The sequence below is a fragment of the Larimichthys crocea genome, chromosome I, assembly GCF_000972845.2.
Source record: "Larimichthys crocea isolate SSNF chromosome I, L_crocea_2.0, whole genome shotgun sequence".
Lineage (NCBI taxonomy): Eukaryota > Metazoa > Chordata > Actinopteri > Sciaenidae > Larimichthys > Larimichthys crocea.
Genome location: NC_040011.1, coordinates 25,275,178 through 25,293,977, shown reverse-complemented (window position 1 = coordinate 25,293,977; position 18,800 = coordinate 25,275,178). Strand labels below are relative to the sequence as shown.

Sequence of the window (18,800 nt, the reverse complement as noted above, 5' to 3'; positions counted from 1 at the left end):
TGCACAAAACTACTAAATAATCCTCCTGTAGACAAGCAGACTAAAAGATTATAAATCGGGATTCATCTCCATTTCAACTTATTTATAGCTCATACATTGTACTAGAAAGTACAAGCCTAGAGTTGTTACTTAAAAAGACTTCAATAACTGATCCAATACGGATCAGACGAGAGGAAATGTTTCATTTTGAAAGGCAAGGTGCCCCAGAGAAGCAGATATCGTTGAACTATAGCCCAGGGCACCCCTCTACTTCCGATTCCTCTGAGAACAGTTAACCAAATTCCTATCCAGGAGGTTCTATTAAGCCCAGAAACTGCTATGGGACCCCTGGTCTGCCTGTTGGTGGTGCTGAGCTGAGCTGCATTGAGCCTCCACATGTTACCCCTGGAGCATGGTCCAATTTTCTCACAGCACAGCTTCAGTCCAGAGACCACACTAACAAGCTTAAAGCGCCACGCTCCTCAGAAAGGAAAGCATTTGGACACTCTCTAGAGGCCTGAAAAATGCAGGTCGTTGGTGCAAACCTCGACTTGGACACAATAATTAATCTTCATATCGATCCATCTCCCTGACTTCTGTTGGGACAACTGCAGAAGGCATGACTGAGAGAACCTGCGGTATGTTTCAGCTCTAGGAGAAAGACAGGAGGAAGATTTTCCTCAGCGTTTCCTCCCACCCAATCTCACCAACACAGACACTTTATCATCGACTTCCTGTGAGTCAGGAGAAATTTTATTTGTCTGCAAGGGAGAAAACAACTGAACAGGATGAAAATAGATGTTTTGAATACATGTTTTAGAGGCAGAAGTTCCACATAGGTGCTCAAAGACGAACATGCACACTGACTATTTAACCAAATAACTAAAAAACTAATGTTAGTGTTCAGTCCATTTCACCCATAATATGTAAAAAAAACTGTGTGGGAAATACAGGTCTCACTGTTTATGTGTGTATTCTCTTGACTTGCTTCTCTGAGGCAAAGGGACCACCAGTTTCTCGTTACCACCAAGCCCCCTCTCTGACAAACTGCCCACCAGTCTCTGAAATATGACCCATAAAGCCCAGTGCCACTATAAACCCCGAGCCATGGCTGATTTGTGAATCCAATTACCTCCCCGTCTGTAATGGCTGTGTTCAGTGCCATGATGTTAAGTCAGCTGTTGTCAGCATATGCCCTTAAGGCCATAGCCTGCACAAGGAACGACATTCAGCATCTAGGACAGATCATCTAAATAACCATCTTGATGTATAGCAGTACAGGAAGGTGGATGGGCTGTGGGAAGGCAAAAACAAAAGTTTAGTTTGGTGGCACAAACTCGTGCCAGAGAAAGAGAGAGAGAGGTCAAAAAGCAAAGAGTATTTAAAGATACTAGACTGACTGAGAGGTCTTGCTGAAAAATAATGCTGGGCAAGGAGCAAGTGGCATGGATTTCTTGGCGCATTTACATTGCACATTTACTTTTAAGATGCTGTAGCATAATACCGTCGACTGACTATTTCTCTTAAACTGTGAAACTTATGAGTGCAGTCCACAGATTTTAGGTCGAGATCAATAATTGGGCCAGGCAGATATAGATCCAGCAGTTGCAGTACCAGAAATGCCAAAGATATTTTTGAGGTGATTTCCAAGCAGTGCTGCAATTGCATAGTTGGTCCCTCAGAGAGCACTGGCAAGTTTATTTTTCCAATTGTGTAATGTCCTGGTCAGTACATACTGTTCCACAAAAACTAAAAGGATAATTTGCTCATATCATTATTTGATATTTTAAAAACTCTTAAAAATGTATATGGACTCACAAATCATGCATGTTTTGAAGGCTGAACTAAGGGGAGAGAGGTGATGATAACAAAGGCCACCTCGCATAGACCCGAAATGGAGACATTAAGATGACATGGTCAGCAGCTCAAACCCAAAGATGACCCAGTCTCAGCACTTTTACTTTTTAGAACTACAATAAAACTGCAATAAAAATCCTTCTGCCTTGTTTCCAAAACATATGTGGTTAGCATGCCTAACAGCCGTTCACATTCATGGACTCTAAAACCTGGGGCAGTGATAGGCTGCTCCTCATTTGTAAATGGGACCTGGCGCTGCAGCCCGCTGATTTAAAAAGTTGCCCAGCAGGCAGTTACAGGGAGAAATTGAGAAAAGCTCAACTTTATGCAAATGTCTTCTGACTGTGGCCAATCTCTCTATCACACCTGGATGGACAAAATAAAGCAGTGCTATATTTGATTATGAACTATGTTTTACTCAGACAATTTTTATGTGATTTGGGCTTCAAGTCCACTCCATTTCCTCACACTGTTCCAATTTTTTTTTTTTTGCTAAAAACACTTCTCATGTGGAGCATAAAAATTGAAAGAACAGCCAAACAGGTGCAGTGGCATTTCACTTAGCCATCATTTCCCTCACTGTTTCCTCCGAGTGCCTGTTTTACATTAGCCCCCCTCCCAACTTGCCTAAGGTGACTGCGTAATCTGAGCTTTTGCCAAAACTGCCAATGGTGTTTTCTTAAACATTGGCAAATGTTAAGCAAGAATGTTGTGGTGTTTTTCAAGAAATCAAGGCTAATGGTATACTGAAAGATTAGATTCAGGCATCCACGCTGAGAACATTTGTTCACATTAAAAGTAAGATTTTATATATTTTTTAAAGCAATCATCTGGAAGGTAGTACACGCTTGTGGAACATCAATCTGTGAAACATTTGTGGACATTAAGTCATTATTAATCATAGAAATAAACTGTAAATTAAGTAGGATGAGTTCAATTAACAATTTTGATTATTTTAGATATGTTTTATTTCTTTAGAATTGCATGAAAGTGACGGTTTTGAATTTAAGCTGTCCATGTTCAGTCACTATTAATCATAGAAATAAACTGTAAACTAAGTAGGATGAGTTCAATTAACAATTAAATGAGGAGCTAGCCACCAAAAATAATTAATGAAACCAATGATTAAGCCGTAGACCATGCAGATTAGTTTAGATACGTGTTATTTCTTTAGAATTGCATGAAAGTGACGGTTTTGAATTTAAGCTGTCCATGTGGATGTCCTCAATTCAACTCACTACCTCAGAGCTCTTAAGTTCACCCAAAGGCTGACCTCAACTGGCATACCGATGGTCAAAAATAGACAGAGCTATAATTTAAAAAAGGAACCCGACTGAAAACTACCCCCCCCCTTCAAAATGTTACGCTACAGTTGTATCATCCTACCATAAATGCTGACCTCTCATTTCTCAGAAAGGGGCAGAAAAAAAGTCACTGAACTAATACTGGCCAGTAAGATGTGCTGAGCCCAGAAAAAGCCTCGCATTCATCCAGCAGCGGGGGTCTGACTATAGCCAGGCTCAGTGCAGTAAACATGCAAGTACAGGGCTTCCTTTGAGCTCAAACACCAAACCTTTCAGAGCAGTCCCAATGACATTTCAGATAGCGTTTTTTTTCTCTCCTGTGCTATGAAAGGTTCTGCACAGTGGGGATCTGTGAGGGTGAGTTTGTTGATTGTAAAATGGAAAGAAACACCCCAAACAAAATTCACTACAAAAAATGTCTTGTAAATGGAAAATTCCTGGGTTACCCCAACTCTTCCAATTTCTTTCCAACAGAAGGCCAAGTTATCATGTAAACACACAGTTCAGAATATGAACTTATTAGTCTTGGAAACATATTCAACCATCTGACCCATGAAAGCACATTCTTTCAGTCACTAAGGCACAATGCCCCCATAAGACAGCATACAGAGAACCTCTGCTACTCTATTAATAATGCATTAATGGTTACATTCTGTCCATCCATTCTGGCACCATTTTGTTCCCCTTTCCCACCCCTTAAGCCATTCCTTCCTCCCAAAGTAAGAGGCATATAAATCTGGGCTCTCAGTCTCTATTACAGTAGAGTGATGGCTGCTTTCCAGACAAGCAATCTCTGTGGACACCCCTGTTCTCTGGTCCAAACCACTGAACCACGGGCTCAGTTTTCTCCATTTTCTCTATAGGGGAAATGTTCAACATATCAATGTTTGGAAGAACAGATTTCGAAGCAGTCAACTCCCACACAGCCATACACTCATGGTACAGCAGCAAAAGCGTAATAAATGTCATGAGATTTCCTTCAATAAATTTGGGTTCCTCATAAATAAATTCACCTTATATGCATTTGTCGATTCTTATGATATTTAAAGAAGAAAACAAAACCCATACACAATATGTAACTCCTACATAAAAGTTAGATTTAGTGGCTCAATTCATCATCCAGTGCTAAAGGCAGAAAATGTATTGTAATACAATCTCTGAAGCAGCAGTGGACACAGGTAACTTCAGAGGTGTACAGCAGTAGTGTCCTACATCCCGCTGGTGATCCATCATGCCACGTGTTGTGCTACTTTCAATTGCTTCTCTTGGCACTGCTGGTCAGGGGAAAAAAGTGCCACCGTAAAAAAACAAAAACTCGAGTTCATTCTGTCTCTGGGGAATGCCTCATAGCCACGTTGGTGCATTTCTATGATTGTTTTACCCAGAGTTGTCTTCCTCCATCTCTCAGCACACTGAAATTGGACAGTCATTGAGATACAGCAACATGTACAGTACATCTGCACACTAAAGTGACAGCTGTGGATTCCTTCATTACTCAAACGCAAACATAAGAACGTCTTGCAGGTTAGACGGAATAATGAGTTGTAAAGGTTTTACAGCCTGTCAAATATGACCGCCGAGGCTGGCGAAACGTTTGCAAAGATTATCAGTCACCCAACTCATATATCTATAAAACTTAAGTCAAAAGCGGCTGGACTTGATGCTTGGTATAAAATATGTTTTGTCACTCATCCAACAGTTATACTGCTCTACTTTTCTAATATAACCTCTTGGCAGGCAAATAGCAAAATATGCTCAAGACCAAGGGCAGGCAAGTCACTTTGAGTTAGTACAAGATGGGTCTGAAATGAATCACGTTAAAAGGAAACAAACATCAATGAATAATTTCAGCCTTGTGAACTTAAGATAACCTACCATAGCTATAAGGGAATCAATAATAAATAAATAATCGATTAAAGAGAAAAGGGATCATTGACAATTTGATAATCAATTGTTGAACCAAACATCTGATTGTCCTATATTCTTAAATGTGATCATTTGCAGCTTTTCTTGGTATATTATAGTCAGCTGAACATCCCTCTGGCAGTCCTTTATAAGCAGGCCAAAATAACCAAGAGAATGACCAAGAAACGAAAGTTCAGAAAAATCCAAAATTGTTTTATTATTGTGAGTCACAAGCCATGTTGGGTTTGAACAACATTATAATTAGCTGGTGCAAAGGCACTGAACCGATTCAGCCCGAGAGAACTTGTGTTTAAAATTGGATGTAAAGTGGGTGTGTGTGTGGGAGAAACAGGTGTTTACGATCATTAAGCAGAAAATAAAACTTCTTGTGAATCAACATGATCTCTCAGTGTCAAATGTAGAATACATGGCTCCTGGTGTTTATTTTTCTACTCTACCACACGAGGGACTGTGAATTGTGGAGAACACTGAGACCAGTAAGAGGACTGGGGTTTTCGTTATATATTCTTAAGAGTAGATCTAAAAATGTAGAAAAGTTGTACAGCAACTCCCCATTGAACCGCATAATCCAGCTTCTTCAAACTGCTTCTCTATTCTCCCCTCCTCAAAGGGACTGTCAGCAGGGTTTAACACAGCAGCACTGCAGCCACAATCCTGTCTCACATACTGCTCATATATGGCAAATGCAGAATAAGGCTGATGGCTCACTTCATCTTTCATGTAGCTTCTAAACATGCTGTTGCAGAGTCCTTAACTCCAATTTCAAAGTTCCCTGTGTGGTTACGTATCATGAAAGTGATTAGAAATGAAGAGCTCTGTCAGTGATATTGTTGGAGCCCCTGAGTTGGGTGTCTTCAGGCTGCCAAGCTCTCTTAGCTACTCAATAGCAGATGGCAGGTCGAACCACTGCTGCTGCCGCCAACACTGCTGATCCGCAGAGGGTTCTTCCACACAAGCTTATATACTTTTCTTCAACCTGAACAGATTTTAGCCTTACTTTAATGCTGCTGCTGTAATTCAAAAGCTGAACAATTAGACCAAGTCAAATGGTGTTTCTGGAGGGCATTTAAATGTGAGCATTAGAAACAGGAATAAATAACAACAATCATTATCCTACATTTTCCTGTCTTGGGTGCTTTCTAGTCAGGAAAATGTGAAATAAGACAACCCAGTCAGTGTTTTGGGCTTGGGGTTGTGAGTAAATATAGGTTTCTCAAGCAGGGCCAGCTCACGGATAGATTGGAACCGAATGCCTGTGATCTAACTGTAAACTTGGAATCTGTAAGTGTTGCCCCATTCTATGCTGATTTACTGATTTACTGTATATTTTGCAGCCTGTTAAACTCTATGTGAGTGGCAAACGTGGTTAGCATTGTATTCACATAGACTGCGCCGGTGTAGGACTAAATTAATGTTGTGATAATGAGGGTCACTCAAAGACTGTGTGGACGTTAGCCCAAATATGATAGCAACTAAATAACGTTCATGTTAGCTTAACTAGATCTCCCTTAGACATCAGCCCAACAGATGGTGTGCTGCACTGATAGTACAACATGAAGGGGGGTGACTTGACAAAAGCAGCCTCGTAAAAAGTAATGTGATGAAGACAGTACACAGTTTCCACATCAGGACCTTTGTGGAGCATCTGTGATGGATGGACACTTTATGATGGAGAGTTGAGGACTAAAATTGTGTTTTTCATAGTGCTGTCTATGAATATGGATCACTGAGGGCGTTTTCCTTTGCATGGAGTGTAATATACCACACCAACTTTAACTGTTTGTCAAAAAACAATGAAAAAAAGGGTGTCGAGTTTCCATGTACGAAGGCTCAGCAGCGGCCCAGGGTTCAAATCCGACCTGTGGCCCTTTGCTGCATGTCGTTCCCTATCTCTCGCTCCCCACATTCCTGTCAGTCTTCAGCTGTCTCTATCAAAATAAAGCTTGAAAAGGCCAAAAAGTTGTTATATAGTATTATCCAGGATGGAAGATTATTCTCTCCACCATCTGAAAGAACGGTGGGGTTAAGACTTGGGCATGGAGCTTTCTGAGGAAACCTGGCAAAGAGCTATCAAAAGAATACACACATCCTCACTTTGTGTTAGGCACGGATTGGTTCAATTTAATACTGAACTGCCTGTACCTCTGGAGTCAGACTAGCTCAGATATACCCCAGCTCAGAGCCAAACTGCATCAGATGCCATCAGGCCCCTGCCACTCTGGGACATATGTTTGGAGATTGTATCCATGTATGGCATTCATGCAACTGTGTCTTTCAACTGTTTTGTCTTTCTCACTAGTTTTTTGAAAACCCAATAAAAAAAATTAAAAAAAAAAAAACAACTCGAAATAAAATAAGAAAAGGCCAAAAAATATCTTTTAAAAAAAAGATGATCATTTGATGAGAAGTAGATGATCTCAAAGTAAATGAGAGTGGTGGAGAAACATAAAGCTTCTGGTGGGTTGCAGCTGTATTGGCAATAAATTGTCAACCCTCAGACAGCTTATATTAATAAACAAATCGTGGTCGTAAACCTCATATATAGAAACATGATTCTGTGAATGACGGTTATTCTTTCACCAGAACTTTATTTCTGTCTTTACATACATGCAACACCATCACCCTAAATTCAAACTGAAGGCAGGGCATAGTCGGGTTTATCACAATTTCATAAGCCACACAACATGACTGCATTTACAAATAGATATAAGAACATTCAGATCTAACTGTGGTACCCACTATGGAACAGTAGTAGACGAATCAAGGGACATCATGTTGTGAGAAAGTATGACATTTCACCAAAGACTTGCATCTGTTCGGTGCAAAGGTCATGGGATTTCACGATCCATAAACAGCAGCTTTAAAGTAGACTGGACTGCACTGAACACATAATGCAATATTCATGACATCAATAGATTAACATCAACCTGAAGGGTAATTCTATGTCTTTATCTATCTTAATTTCTACTTTGAAAGAGGATATATTGACATGTCTTCAGACTAAGTGAAAATAAAAGTGCATTTCAGTGTATTTCACTGCAATCTTTACATTTATGCATTTGATTTTTGACAGGTGTCTTTGCAGCAGTGTTCATTTGGTGTATACGTCTGCTGCAAGAAATGTATTCTTTTGGTCTGATCAGAATGCAGTGAGAAACTGCTTGATCACTGTAGGAGACAGACTTGCACCAGGTCTGTTGTAGCCTACGTCCAGCTCACAGAAACAGATGATGTTACAAATGAGTTAGCATGTCTGAGGTACCTATTTCCAAAAGGTATGAGACTAGACTAGAACAATGTTGTCGACCAATTTCTGTCCTGTACTCTAGTCATAGTTCAGTGCTGCTACAATCTGAAACTCTCCTAAAAATCCTCCCCGACAGGGGAATCTCTTCGAGCTTCTGTTTCTCTTTTGTGTTTGTCATATCAAGGGTGTTAGTATGCGTGGCACTACCCTGAGCTAACAGACAACCAAACACACTGCAAAAGCTTTACACGTGGAATTCACACTTTTGGGTTTATGTGCAAAACTCGCCATGACAGTTAGCTAAAGAGCTTGTCCGTCTGTTGGTTCAGCTTTGAGCAGTCAGGTGACAGCAGCAGGGCAGAATACAGATGGGCAGGCTAAATAGCTCTGGGAGTTCATCAAAGGCATGAACAAGAAACAGACTGCTTTTTCTTTCCAGGTGAAGTGCTTGTAATTGTCATTGTAACACAAAGACGAATAAATGAGCTGTTCTACATTCACTTGGCACATTTATTTTTTCCGGTCCTGAGACTTAACTTGCATTACATTCAGCCTTAAGTATGGCGCTCACTCGCTTGTTATTATGTTAATTTAATCTAGCAGGTCTGAGAATGTGTGTTCAATATGGCTTTAGTCTCAATTATAATAAACACAAAAGATTTGGGTTTTATCTTGCAGGCTTTACAGTTACAACACACTGTCAGGGCAGCAACTTATGCATTGTAAGTGTTTGATTGTCCTGTATTGGACTATATTTTTTAAATGACCAAATAAGCAGGACTGTTTTCAGTATGACAGAATCTCCCACTGCCTGTTCTGACTATCTGTATCACAAATATATTTCCCCTAAGAAGAGGCTCCGATTAAGGTAGCTAATTTCACTAAATCTGACCATTTTAGGTCATCTATGACTCATATTTTCAATTTGTGTTTTTACTTTTACTTTTATCTTTGTCACTTTTGTTTTTTTCACTTGACAGCTCCTGCAGAATCCCACTTAGTAACCTGAAATTGTCATGCAGCAACCAATTAAAATTTGAGAGTTTCCAAAGCTTTCAAATCTCCAGATATTGTACAGTAGTACACTTTGTATTCAGTTTTAATTTGTTCTGCAGCACTACCATCCTATGCCAAAGAGAGAGAGAGATGAAATATTTAAGCTCCTACTCAAGTACTCTGTGTACAAACCTTTAAATCTCTCCCCTCGGACAGATCTAAGCAAAGTGCTGCCCCCCCCTCTCGCACCATTAAAGGCAATCTAAAGATGCTCTGTCAATTGATCAGAGAGGACCGGCACAGTGCGGAGGTAAATGGCTGTCACAAGGGCTGATGGACCTTTTCTCTCCCACTGGTCATAGAGAGGCACTCGACCCCCTTTCACTCCATTTGATTCAAAGCATGTTTGTGCCTCTGGAATTGAAGGAAATAGAGGAGAAGGGAACTGATCCGTTCCGTCTGCACAAGATAAACAACGGCATAAAAGAGAAACGAAAACCTTCCAATCAGAAAAGAACAAAAAACAGATTTTCAAGTCAATAACTTTAAGTTTTTCCAAGTTATAATGCGATTTCTATCCTTAACTACACATTTTATCAGATTACATGGTAGATTTTGAATTCGGAGTGATTAATTATGCACTGTGAAATTATTCTAATTACTGCACTGAGCAACTAATACTTTAACTACATGCTTCATTACAAAATGAGTGAAACCTCACAGTGTTAAAGTGTTTAAAAAAGTACATAAGAAATATACAGCTTTGTAAAATTCCTACCATGTGTGGTGGGGGGATCCGAAAAACTGATTGCTGTGTATTTTCTTTTTTCAGTCAATATACTCACAGCGTTGGCAAACGTCAAATTAATGCCATGAGACTAATCTTTGACAAGTCATTGCTTTTTATGAGCTACACAGGAAAGTAGCAATTAGGCTCTGAACATGCAGAAGAAGAAAAAAAGAAGCTGTGGGACATCTGAGGTAAATTTGCCATGACTATAAACAGAGGAAGCTGGTGAACAGAGTGCCAGAATAAAGCAGAGTAAGCAAGTTAGGTTCACACAGCATCCTTGTTTAATTAGATCCTGTGAGCCCAGAGAAAATGTCCCATTTGAATCGAGCTATTTATGCGTTGTGGTGATTCGGGACTAAATGACACAGAAATCTTAATAGGCTAGTTGGACATCGTGGCAAAGAAAGCATACAACTTATATCTATATGCATCATGATTGGCCTATCGACTGTGCTGTGGGATCACCACGCTCGATTATGCTGGTCAAATATGAAATACACCGGATTGTGAAAAAAAAGATGCATTTCAGCAGCAGTGATGCGGCGTAAATCTATCCAGAAAACTTCATCCATGGACAGCCCGTGTCTATTGTACTGATATGCAAGTGTTAAATGCGTAAAAGGCAATTATTGTTGATCGCGTATCATCATAAAGCACATTATACATCAAATGCTGAGCCATACGAGAGAGAGAAAGAGAGGAGGGGGGGGAAGACACCGCGACCACACTGAAGAGAGGCAGCACAGCTCTTCTAATGCGGTCTCAACAGCTGGTATACGCCCGACAATTACGCACTAAACACAGCAGAAAAATCTCTCTCTGTTTCAACTTGTATCCAACAACGTGGAGAGGTGAGCGATAAATTGTGTCCAAACGCCACACAACTGCAGCGGCACAAGTACGAGATAAGACAGTCGGTGCGTGGTGTGGACCATTACAAAAAAAAACACATCTCCGCTGTCAGTGTAAGCGACAGGAGAGACCGTGTGAAGGAAGGAGAGGAGAGCAGGATAAATAATAATAAATAAAAATAAAAATAAAAAAAAACTTGTACCTGTGTACTGCAAGAGAAACATTGTCCACACGAGGCGAGGTGCGATTCTTGTCGGTCCTGTGCTGTAGGACGAAGTGTACGTAAGTAAAAAATTAAAAAAAAGAAAAGAAAGAAAAGAAAAGAAATCCTTGAATGGAGACGGAGCTTGTCCCTCAGTCAGTCCGCTCCGCTCAGCAGACTGGACTGCAATGAGAGCAGCCAGTCGAAGCGGGACCTTTTAGCTACGGCAGGCGCGCCCGCCCTCACGACGACGTGCCCGGCTCGAAAAGACGACTTCGCTTCGGCTACATGCGGCGCGCCAGGCGAACTGTTCAGGGAGGGGGGCTGCAGTCACGGCCAGAAACAAACCGCTCTTTAGTCTCTGTCAAGTCTGCTGTGAAGGCGAACTCACTGTCAACAGAGGATGGCGTTTTTTTTTGTTTTTGTTTTTTTCGGAGAGCTACGGGCGTGCGAAATCTACCAGCTATCCACTCATCAGATGGATGCCAAATAAACTCTTACAAAAAAAAAAACAATGCTCTTTTATTTTATTTTTATGACATCTCCCGAGGTGCAGCCAAGCGATAAATGCCACAAAAAAACGAGGCGATTTATCCAAAAACTTTTGACAGTTGTGCTTTTAAGAAGGTGTCATTCTGCTGTTTGCCAGTTGGAGGAGGAGAAGCATGCATTATCATTTCTATACCCATGCTTAACATGCAGACTGCGATGACAGTCATCCCAGAGGTTCAACATACACACTGTGTTTGCAGATAAATACAGCTTGTCCAAGTTGTTCAATGCGATTAAGGTATTCATTACAAAACACTCAGCTGCAGTAGTCTCTCTTGAAGATGGACTCAAGTGAATAACCATAGTAAGACATAGACCGCCTGTCCAGTATTTGTTTGCCCACTTGAAAATGCCTTCATCTCTGTAGTATGTTTCATCATCTTGTGCTTACACTGTCAACGATAAATCTGTTTTAAAAAATGATGGAGGCTTCTGAGACTGTGAGAACTGTTTTAGTTTGATCAACATGCAGCCAAAAGATTAATTACACAAGGAAAACAGCAGAGCAAACACTATTATGCTTCCATAATTAGACGCAAGCTGTGTACAGAGACATGAGAGAGAAAAAAAAGAAGTGAGAATAATATCTAATGTATCACTGCTGCGGTCAGCTGAGTCATTTATTCCTTGAGCTCATAAAGTCTGGAGGAGACACTGTTCAATAACCTGTTCAATGTTAATATTCAGTCCAGCTTTTAATAGCGACGGCATGTCAACAAAGTTTAAGTTGATAGAAGCAGTGTGTTCATTTTAGGAGCATTGGATTTCAAGGGATACTTTTCCATGAGGAAATGAAACCATTTTCCTGGATGGCTGTTCGCATTAACAGGTCAGTATACATGGATTAGCAGCCAGTTTATTTAAGACATCTGGCTACAACTAATACAGTCCAATACAGCAGTCCTGTAATGAATCTGACATTTCGGAATATTGTAATGTTCAGTTTTTAGAGAGGTATTGATTCAGGTATCAAACACTGAGATGTCTTTCTAATATTTAATCTGCCCTCAGAAGACAGACATATTAAAATGCCTCTCAGTGCAATGCAACACAATCAACAGCAGCACAAAATTCAGCCTCTAGAATGACTGATGAGGACCATGTGATGCATTTGAGGGCTATAGCATAGTGACTAGATGGACTTTGGGATGGGATTGGAGGAGACAATGTAATTAAAAGAGTGTCAGTAAATCCTCAAACAGTGGAAAACATCTATAGCACTGATGTCTGTGTCATCTACAACACATTCTCACTGCCAACGTCATCAAAGTGACCCACTGCTTTAAACTGGAACCCTGTATGTAGCCCTGGAGTGTCGGTTTTGCACATGCAGAATCTGCTGTCAAGTTAGCAACAACTGACATGCAACATCTGGTCAAATTTGCAATAGTAAACATGCAATCTGTGGGTCAAGAAATTTGCTGTGAAACATTTGCCATTTTGTGAGTTGAAATGATCGCAGCTTGGTTATGTTTAGGAACAAAGAACTACTTGGTTTGCGTTAAAATAAATATGGAATAGAACTTGTGAAACTTAAGTTCAACAGAAATCATAGTTAAGTTTTGGTCTCACATTAGACACAAACAGCAGTCTCCGGTCAAAGTCCTCCATATGCTGACTTTCTGGTTTTCTATACTACGTCACCTGATTTCAATGGCACATCAAAACATTGCACCTGACGAGCACCTCAGGAATTGACACTATGGCGTCATAGTTTGAAGCATAGGGCCATGTTTGACCAAGCTGCCATATTTGCATATTGCTGTCATGTATTAATTTAAGGAAGGTTACAGTTTCCATTGGTCCACACAGAGTTTTCATCTGCTGCTATTTTTAGTCTTTTCAGTGGAGCAGAAGCATCAGTGGACGGTCAAGTCACATGCTTCACCTATGTCATGATTCATACATGTCTACTGCACTTTCTTGCATTTTGCTTAGATACACCAACTTCTCCATGTCAGCAAAGCATGAATCTTTTTGTAATGTTTTGATTGAAAAACTGAATAAAAACAGGTGGATGAAACATAGAGTTTTGTTAAGGATTTCAAGGTCAAGAATGAATTCTGAACCACAATCCAAACGTTTAATCACCACTCCTCTGGAACTGTTTCAGCAGAAACAATATAAATATAATGTAACCTTCATGAAGGTATACACATACATATCTACAAGATAAAACCGAGGTCGCACAGTTCAGGCCAAAGGGTTTGGACATGCTTAGAAACTATCTGCTGGATCAAATTGTTTTCTCCTCTGCACCACTGAGAAGTTTCCACTGTGATCACAAAATGATTTCAAAGGTAAACAGAAGTATTAGTATTAGTATAAGGCCAGAATGTCACTCCCTTTTTCAAAAACTCGCAAACTTCTGGTCCACCGTCCAAAGAACACTATGACAAGCACAGTACAGTTATAACAGTAACTTAAAACATGGTGTCTTTCATAGATTGACAGTACCTACAGTGACAGCTGAGAAATAAAGCAGGTTTCTTCTTTGGGAAACAGTGTTAGCTCATTATGCACTGTTATTTCCTGAAAATAAAAACTGTATATTGACAGTCAGCCATTAATGTAGAATGATTAGGATACACATAATATAACGAGATTCATCTTCAATATGAAAAGTAGACTTAAAAAAAGATTATATAAGCTGACAACTTCCCCCCACAGACAATTAACAAGAATCTAAACTGTCAGGCAGCTCGAAAACAACTGCAAAAGAACATCTTTGTCTCTTCTGACTGATTTCTTATTAATGCAGACTTATTATATTCATAGCACTTGCAAAGTTTTTATATAAATCCCACTTTCAAAATGAAAAAGACTGTCCTGAAGACTAATCAAGACAAAATTCTTGTCAAGACAAAGTTTTTTTTTGTTTGTTTTTTTAGGCAACTAATCCAAAAGCTCAAAATATATTATTCAGCACAATGAGTATACTTGGAAAGACTTCAGTAACATGACACAATAATATGGAGAACTGTTTTCCTCTAACATTTGGACTGCAGCCTAGCCTTTGAAAATTATTGGATGGACAAGCTTATAGTCACAGCTTCACATGCTCTGTGAAGTAGGTTGGTTAAAAAAAAAAATACATACAGCACATACACGCCCACACTTTCAAAGAGGAGTTGCACATCAGCAGACAAAAACAATATTATTTATCATCTGTATTTAGGGACATATAAATATATATTTATATAAAACACAAAGCAACCAACCAACCAATTGACAGCTGGCTTTTCACTGTCCACATTTTCACTAGAAAGGACTTGCCATAAATAAACAGAATTTTTTTTTCGAGGCAGAATTCAATTACCCTTGTCAGTCAGTAGTAATGAGTAACAGCCAGTGCATGCTCTTATTCAATTTCAGTGTCCCTAGGGAATGATGTTTGTCTGATGTCTTGATTTTTTTTTTTAACAATGATGTTCTTTCTGTGGCCTGCTTAGTGTAGCAAAACATTCAAATCAAACACTAATTTGACTCTGTGCCTCAGCAGATGAAAGAGGCCTTCGTTTGCTTTCATGGTTTTGTATGAGAATGTGTGTGTTTGGTGACATTACAGTCCTCTTTAGTCAAATGAACTGCCTGACTTGAATCTGAGGTAATAAGTAATTTTGGCTGAAAGATTTCCAGCATTTCTTCAAAAACAGACATCGCTGTTCCATAAATTATTAACATCTATGTCAAGCTCATCTCAGTTTTATATATTAAAGTAGAAATGTATAGAACGGTCGACCCAGTTAGATCTAATCTCCTGTTCAATATACATGTTTAGTTAACAGGGGAATCTCTTATTTAATGAATTATTCAAATTCAATTACTGCATATTAAATTGGAAGCTGGGCCTCATTGACAACTATCATAGTAAAATTCTAACAAGGGCTTTGAGAGGCATAGCCTTCTCCTTAACTAGCATTTCTTTCCCTTCTCACTACACAACATTCATAACCATTTGTCCTGTGAGATGTTGACACTATTTGTCTGACTCTAACGAGCAATTTGCTGAATCACAGACACTTCCGTTTTCACGTTGGTAAAAGTGCAACCATCCTGTATCAATCTGCCCTTTCTATTCAAACAACAGGGTTTAGGTAGCTGCTTCACAAGCCCTTCAGAGAGGCAGAGAGGATGATATTTAAAAAGGTTCTTCTCAGCGGAAAGCCTATCAGTTTAAAGTGACTGCAGTGGTATTTGGTGTCTTCCATTTGGAGATCAATGAATGGTGTGTTTGCAGCCAAGACATGAGTGAAAAATGTCATTAACTTCACTGCCCTCTATGGAGGACCGCTAACACAGAAATGTGTCTTGAGGATGGGGTACATCTCTGTCTTTTGAGTTCTTTCTAGTTATCTTTGACCTCCATCTTCCTTAATCCTTCCCCTTCTAATTACCTGTGCCTTCTTCTTCTCCTCCCTCCTTACCTCACACCCCTGCCCCCTGACTGATGGTTAGCAGATGATCATCTGGACAGGAAAGGTTGAGGTGACTCCCCAGCTTAAGTCACACCTCATTAAGTGAGCCTCACAGTGTCCCAGTTCACGTACTGGTGTATTCCTACTTGGATGAATTTAATGAGTTGTGGAGGAGTAACAAGGCACCATAAGAAGTAACTGGATCCAATGTGTTTTTCGAGATGCAGAAAGATGTTATAGTTTTCATGATGATGTGAGAGGAGGGAGGTACTGTACAATGTGTGCCTTGGTGATGGCAACATCTGTTCTGGAAAGCGGATTAACAGGCCAGGACTATAACTAGAGAATTTTCCCTCAGCATGAATATTGATGGAAATGGGTCTCAAACAGAGGCCAAAACAACTGTTAACCTCTCTGCATTGTCGGAATGTTGTTAACAGCATTCGCTGCCCTGCCATCATTCACAGCCAGAGAATCACTTGACTCAAACACCACTCATGCATTGCCACCAATATAGCCTGCAAGAATAGGTGATGACAAATCATGTTTGTTTGTTCTACAACATTATCACACTGCATTAAAATGCTGCAAGTCCTCTTGTACAAGCAAAAGCACTTTATGAGAGCAAGTGGGCACCGTGGTGCATTTTGGCAGCTGTGCTGTGCCCCAAGCTGGTTGGGATTCCTGGCACCAAATGTGCCGTCAGCTTCACACTGGCATCAAGATTTCTAGCCCCCACCTGAGAGGTCAAACAAAGAAATCTGGCTGCAGAATAAAGAAACTTTGGAGAACTTTTGGAATTTGAAAAACAGTTCAGAATGCTTGTTTAAAAAAGAGAAAATGTCAAATAATGTTATCATTCTCTTTTTTTTGCCCAGTATTAGTCATAGCACTGGTCATCCCTCTTCTGATGTCTGAAACAGTGAAATATTCATTCATAATATGTATGTATTCATTCTGAATACCAAATGTTTGCTGACTGTAAATATGGGTCAAGAAGATGCCAAAATAGTCAATTCCAAATATTTGACTGTGTTCAAGAGAGGAGAGATATTTTTTGTTGATTCTGTATTTTTGCTCAAAACACTGCTTCATCATTCCAATACTGGGTGTGCCATTTTTTATATCTCATATTTGCATTTATGTTTTTATGGATGGAAGCTTTAATTTAATTGCCAGACAAGAAGTATTTCAATCATAAACTACTCTTTGCACATACAGCTACTGTACATCTCCTAGAAAGTTTAGCATCATTAGTGTACATCCATCTCTTTCCATCTTTTCTCTAAATATTCACTCAGTATGATAGTTCATCTACCAACTCTGACTCCAGGCCCAAAAACTGGTCCTTTTCCAATTTGAAATACCATTAAAATAGCAGCAAACAGCTTGAATATTTGCATTTGATTCACATTTAATTTCTTGTTTTTCCCTCAAAATTTGGAGAATTTTTTCCGTCATAATTGATTTCATTCATATTTCATTGTCTACTAGTCACCATATCAAACCTTGAACCCAGTACCAGTATTTTAGCAAAATGTTGGCTGAATGCATTATTACATCTCCTCATACTGCAGACGGCCGTGCAGTGGGGGCTGGTGTGCATAGAATTTGATTAGTTCATCCAATCCTAAAGTAAATGATCTAATGAAAATTGTCTTTTCTTTTTGTTCATACAAACCTGACAAAATTGGGTTACACGGTGAATAGATTTTGGCCTTAAGTCAGTGTTTAATTAATGAATGATGAAAGAGACAGAAAAATTTGACATCTTCATTGTCTCACACCTTTAAACTGCCCAACATGAACAGGGAAAGAAGAGATTGCTAGATAATTAAACCTGCTGAAGGCTAAATATACTAGATAGTGTAGAAAATTCTGTGGTGTATAAGGGTGAAGGAAGAGAGATACAACGGAGAGAGCAGACCAGACGAGCAGGGGGGGAGGGAGAAAGGCCAAGTATCAGACAGAGCATTCATTATCACCTGACTGACCTGCATATTGCGCTGTGTGAGAGTAATGGGAAAGGACACACTCATCGGCCAAAGCCCAGCAAGAAAGGCGCTTTTCATTCCCCCTCTCCTTCCTCTCTCTTAAGCAATCTGTCAGTTTCTTACTCGCTTCAATTTCTTTTCTCAGACAGATGTACTGTAGGATCCCATTGTTTTTTGCTTTTTTTTTAAATAACAGCTCGCAGAGACATAGCAATGCCATGTCTAATGTAATGCATATTGAACAGTCCATGCATTGCAGTTTCTCTAAATGTGATAATCTAACAGCTAATTGTCCATTTAATGAGTGCTATTATCCCGTTTTCCAGCATGGTGCACTTATTGCATCAGTTATATGCAGTGAAAAGGCAAAATGCCTTGTTAAAGCCAAAAGCCAATGCTTTGAGCTAAATACTAATGAGGACATGCTAACCTGCTGACAGTGATACTGCTAACATGTTGATGTTAAAACAGGCTTAATGTTTATCATGTTCACCACCTTAGATTAGGGTGTTAGCATGCTAATTAGCGCAAACCAAGGAAGCACAACCAAGGCTGACAGGAAGTAGTTTTGCAGCTACTTGCTCATAAACCAAAGTTTTGGACAGATTTTTTGATTGATGATTGACTAGATGACAAGTCAGGAGATCACACGTTACTCATCCTGAGGGTAGCATTAGAGT

General features: G+C 39.7%; 1 protein-coding gene across 8 annotated transcripts in view; it reads right to left on the bottom strand.

The window, feature by feature from the left end:
• Positions 1–18,800, bottom strand: part of LOC104925371 (ecto-NOX disulfide-thiol exchanger 2) — a 167,427-nt gene that overhangs the window by 109,171 nt on the left and 39,456 nt on the right. Inside the window, exon 1 of one of the 8 annotated variants that reach the window (XM_027281229.1) lies at positions 11,157–11,439. The exons of the other annotated variants lie outside the window; for them this stretch is intronic. Within the exon in view, the coding sequence (XP_027137030.1) occupies positions 11,157–11,178 (22 nt within the window). The 5' untranslated portion in view covers positions 11,179–11,439. Of the gene's footprint in view, positions 1–11,156; positions 11,440–18,800 lie in introns of those variants that run through there. 8 annotated transcript variants of the gene reach the window in all.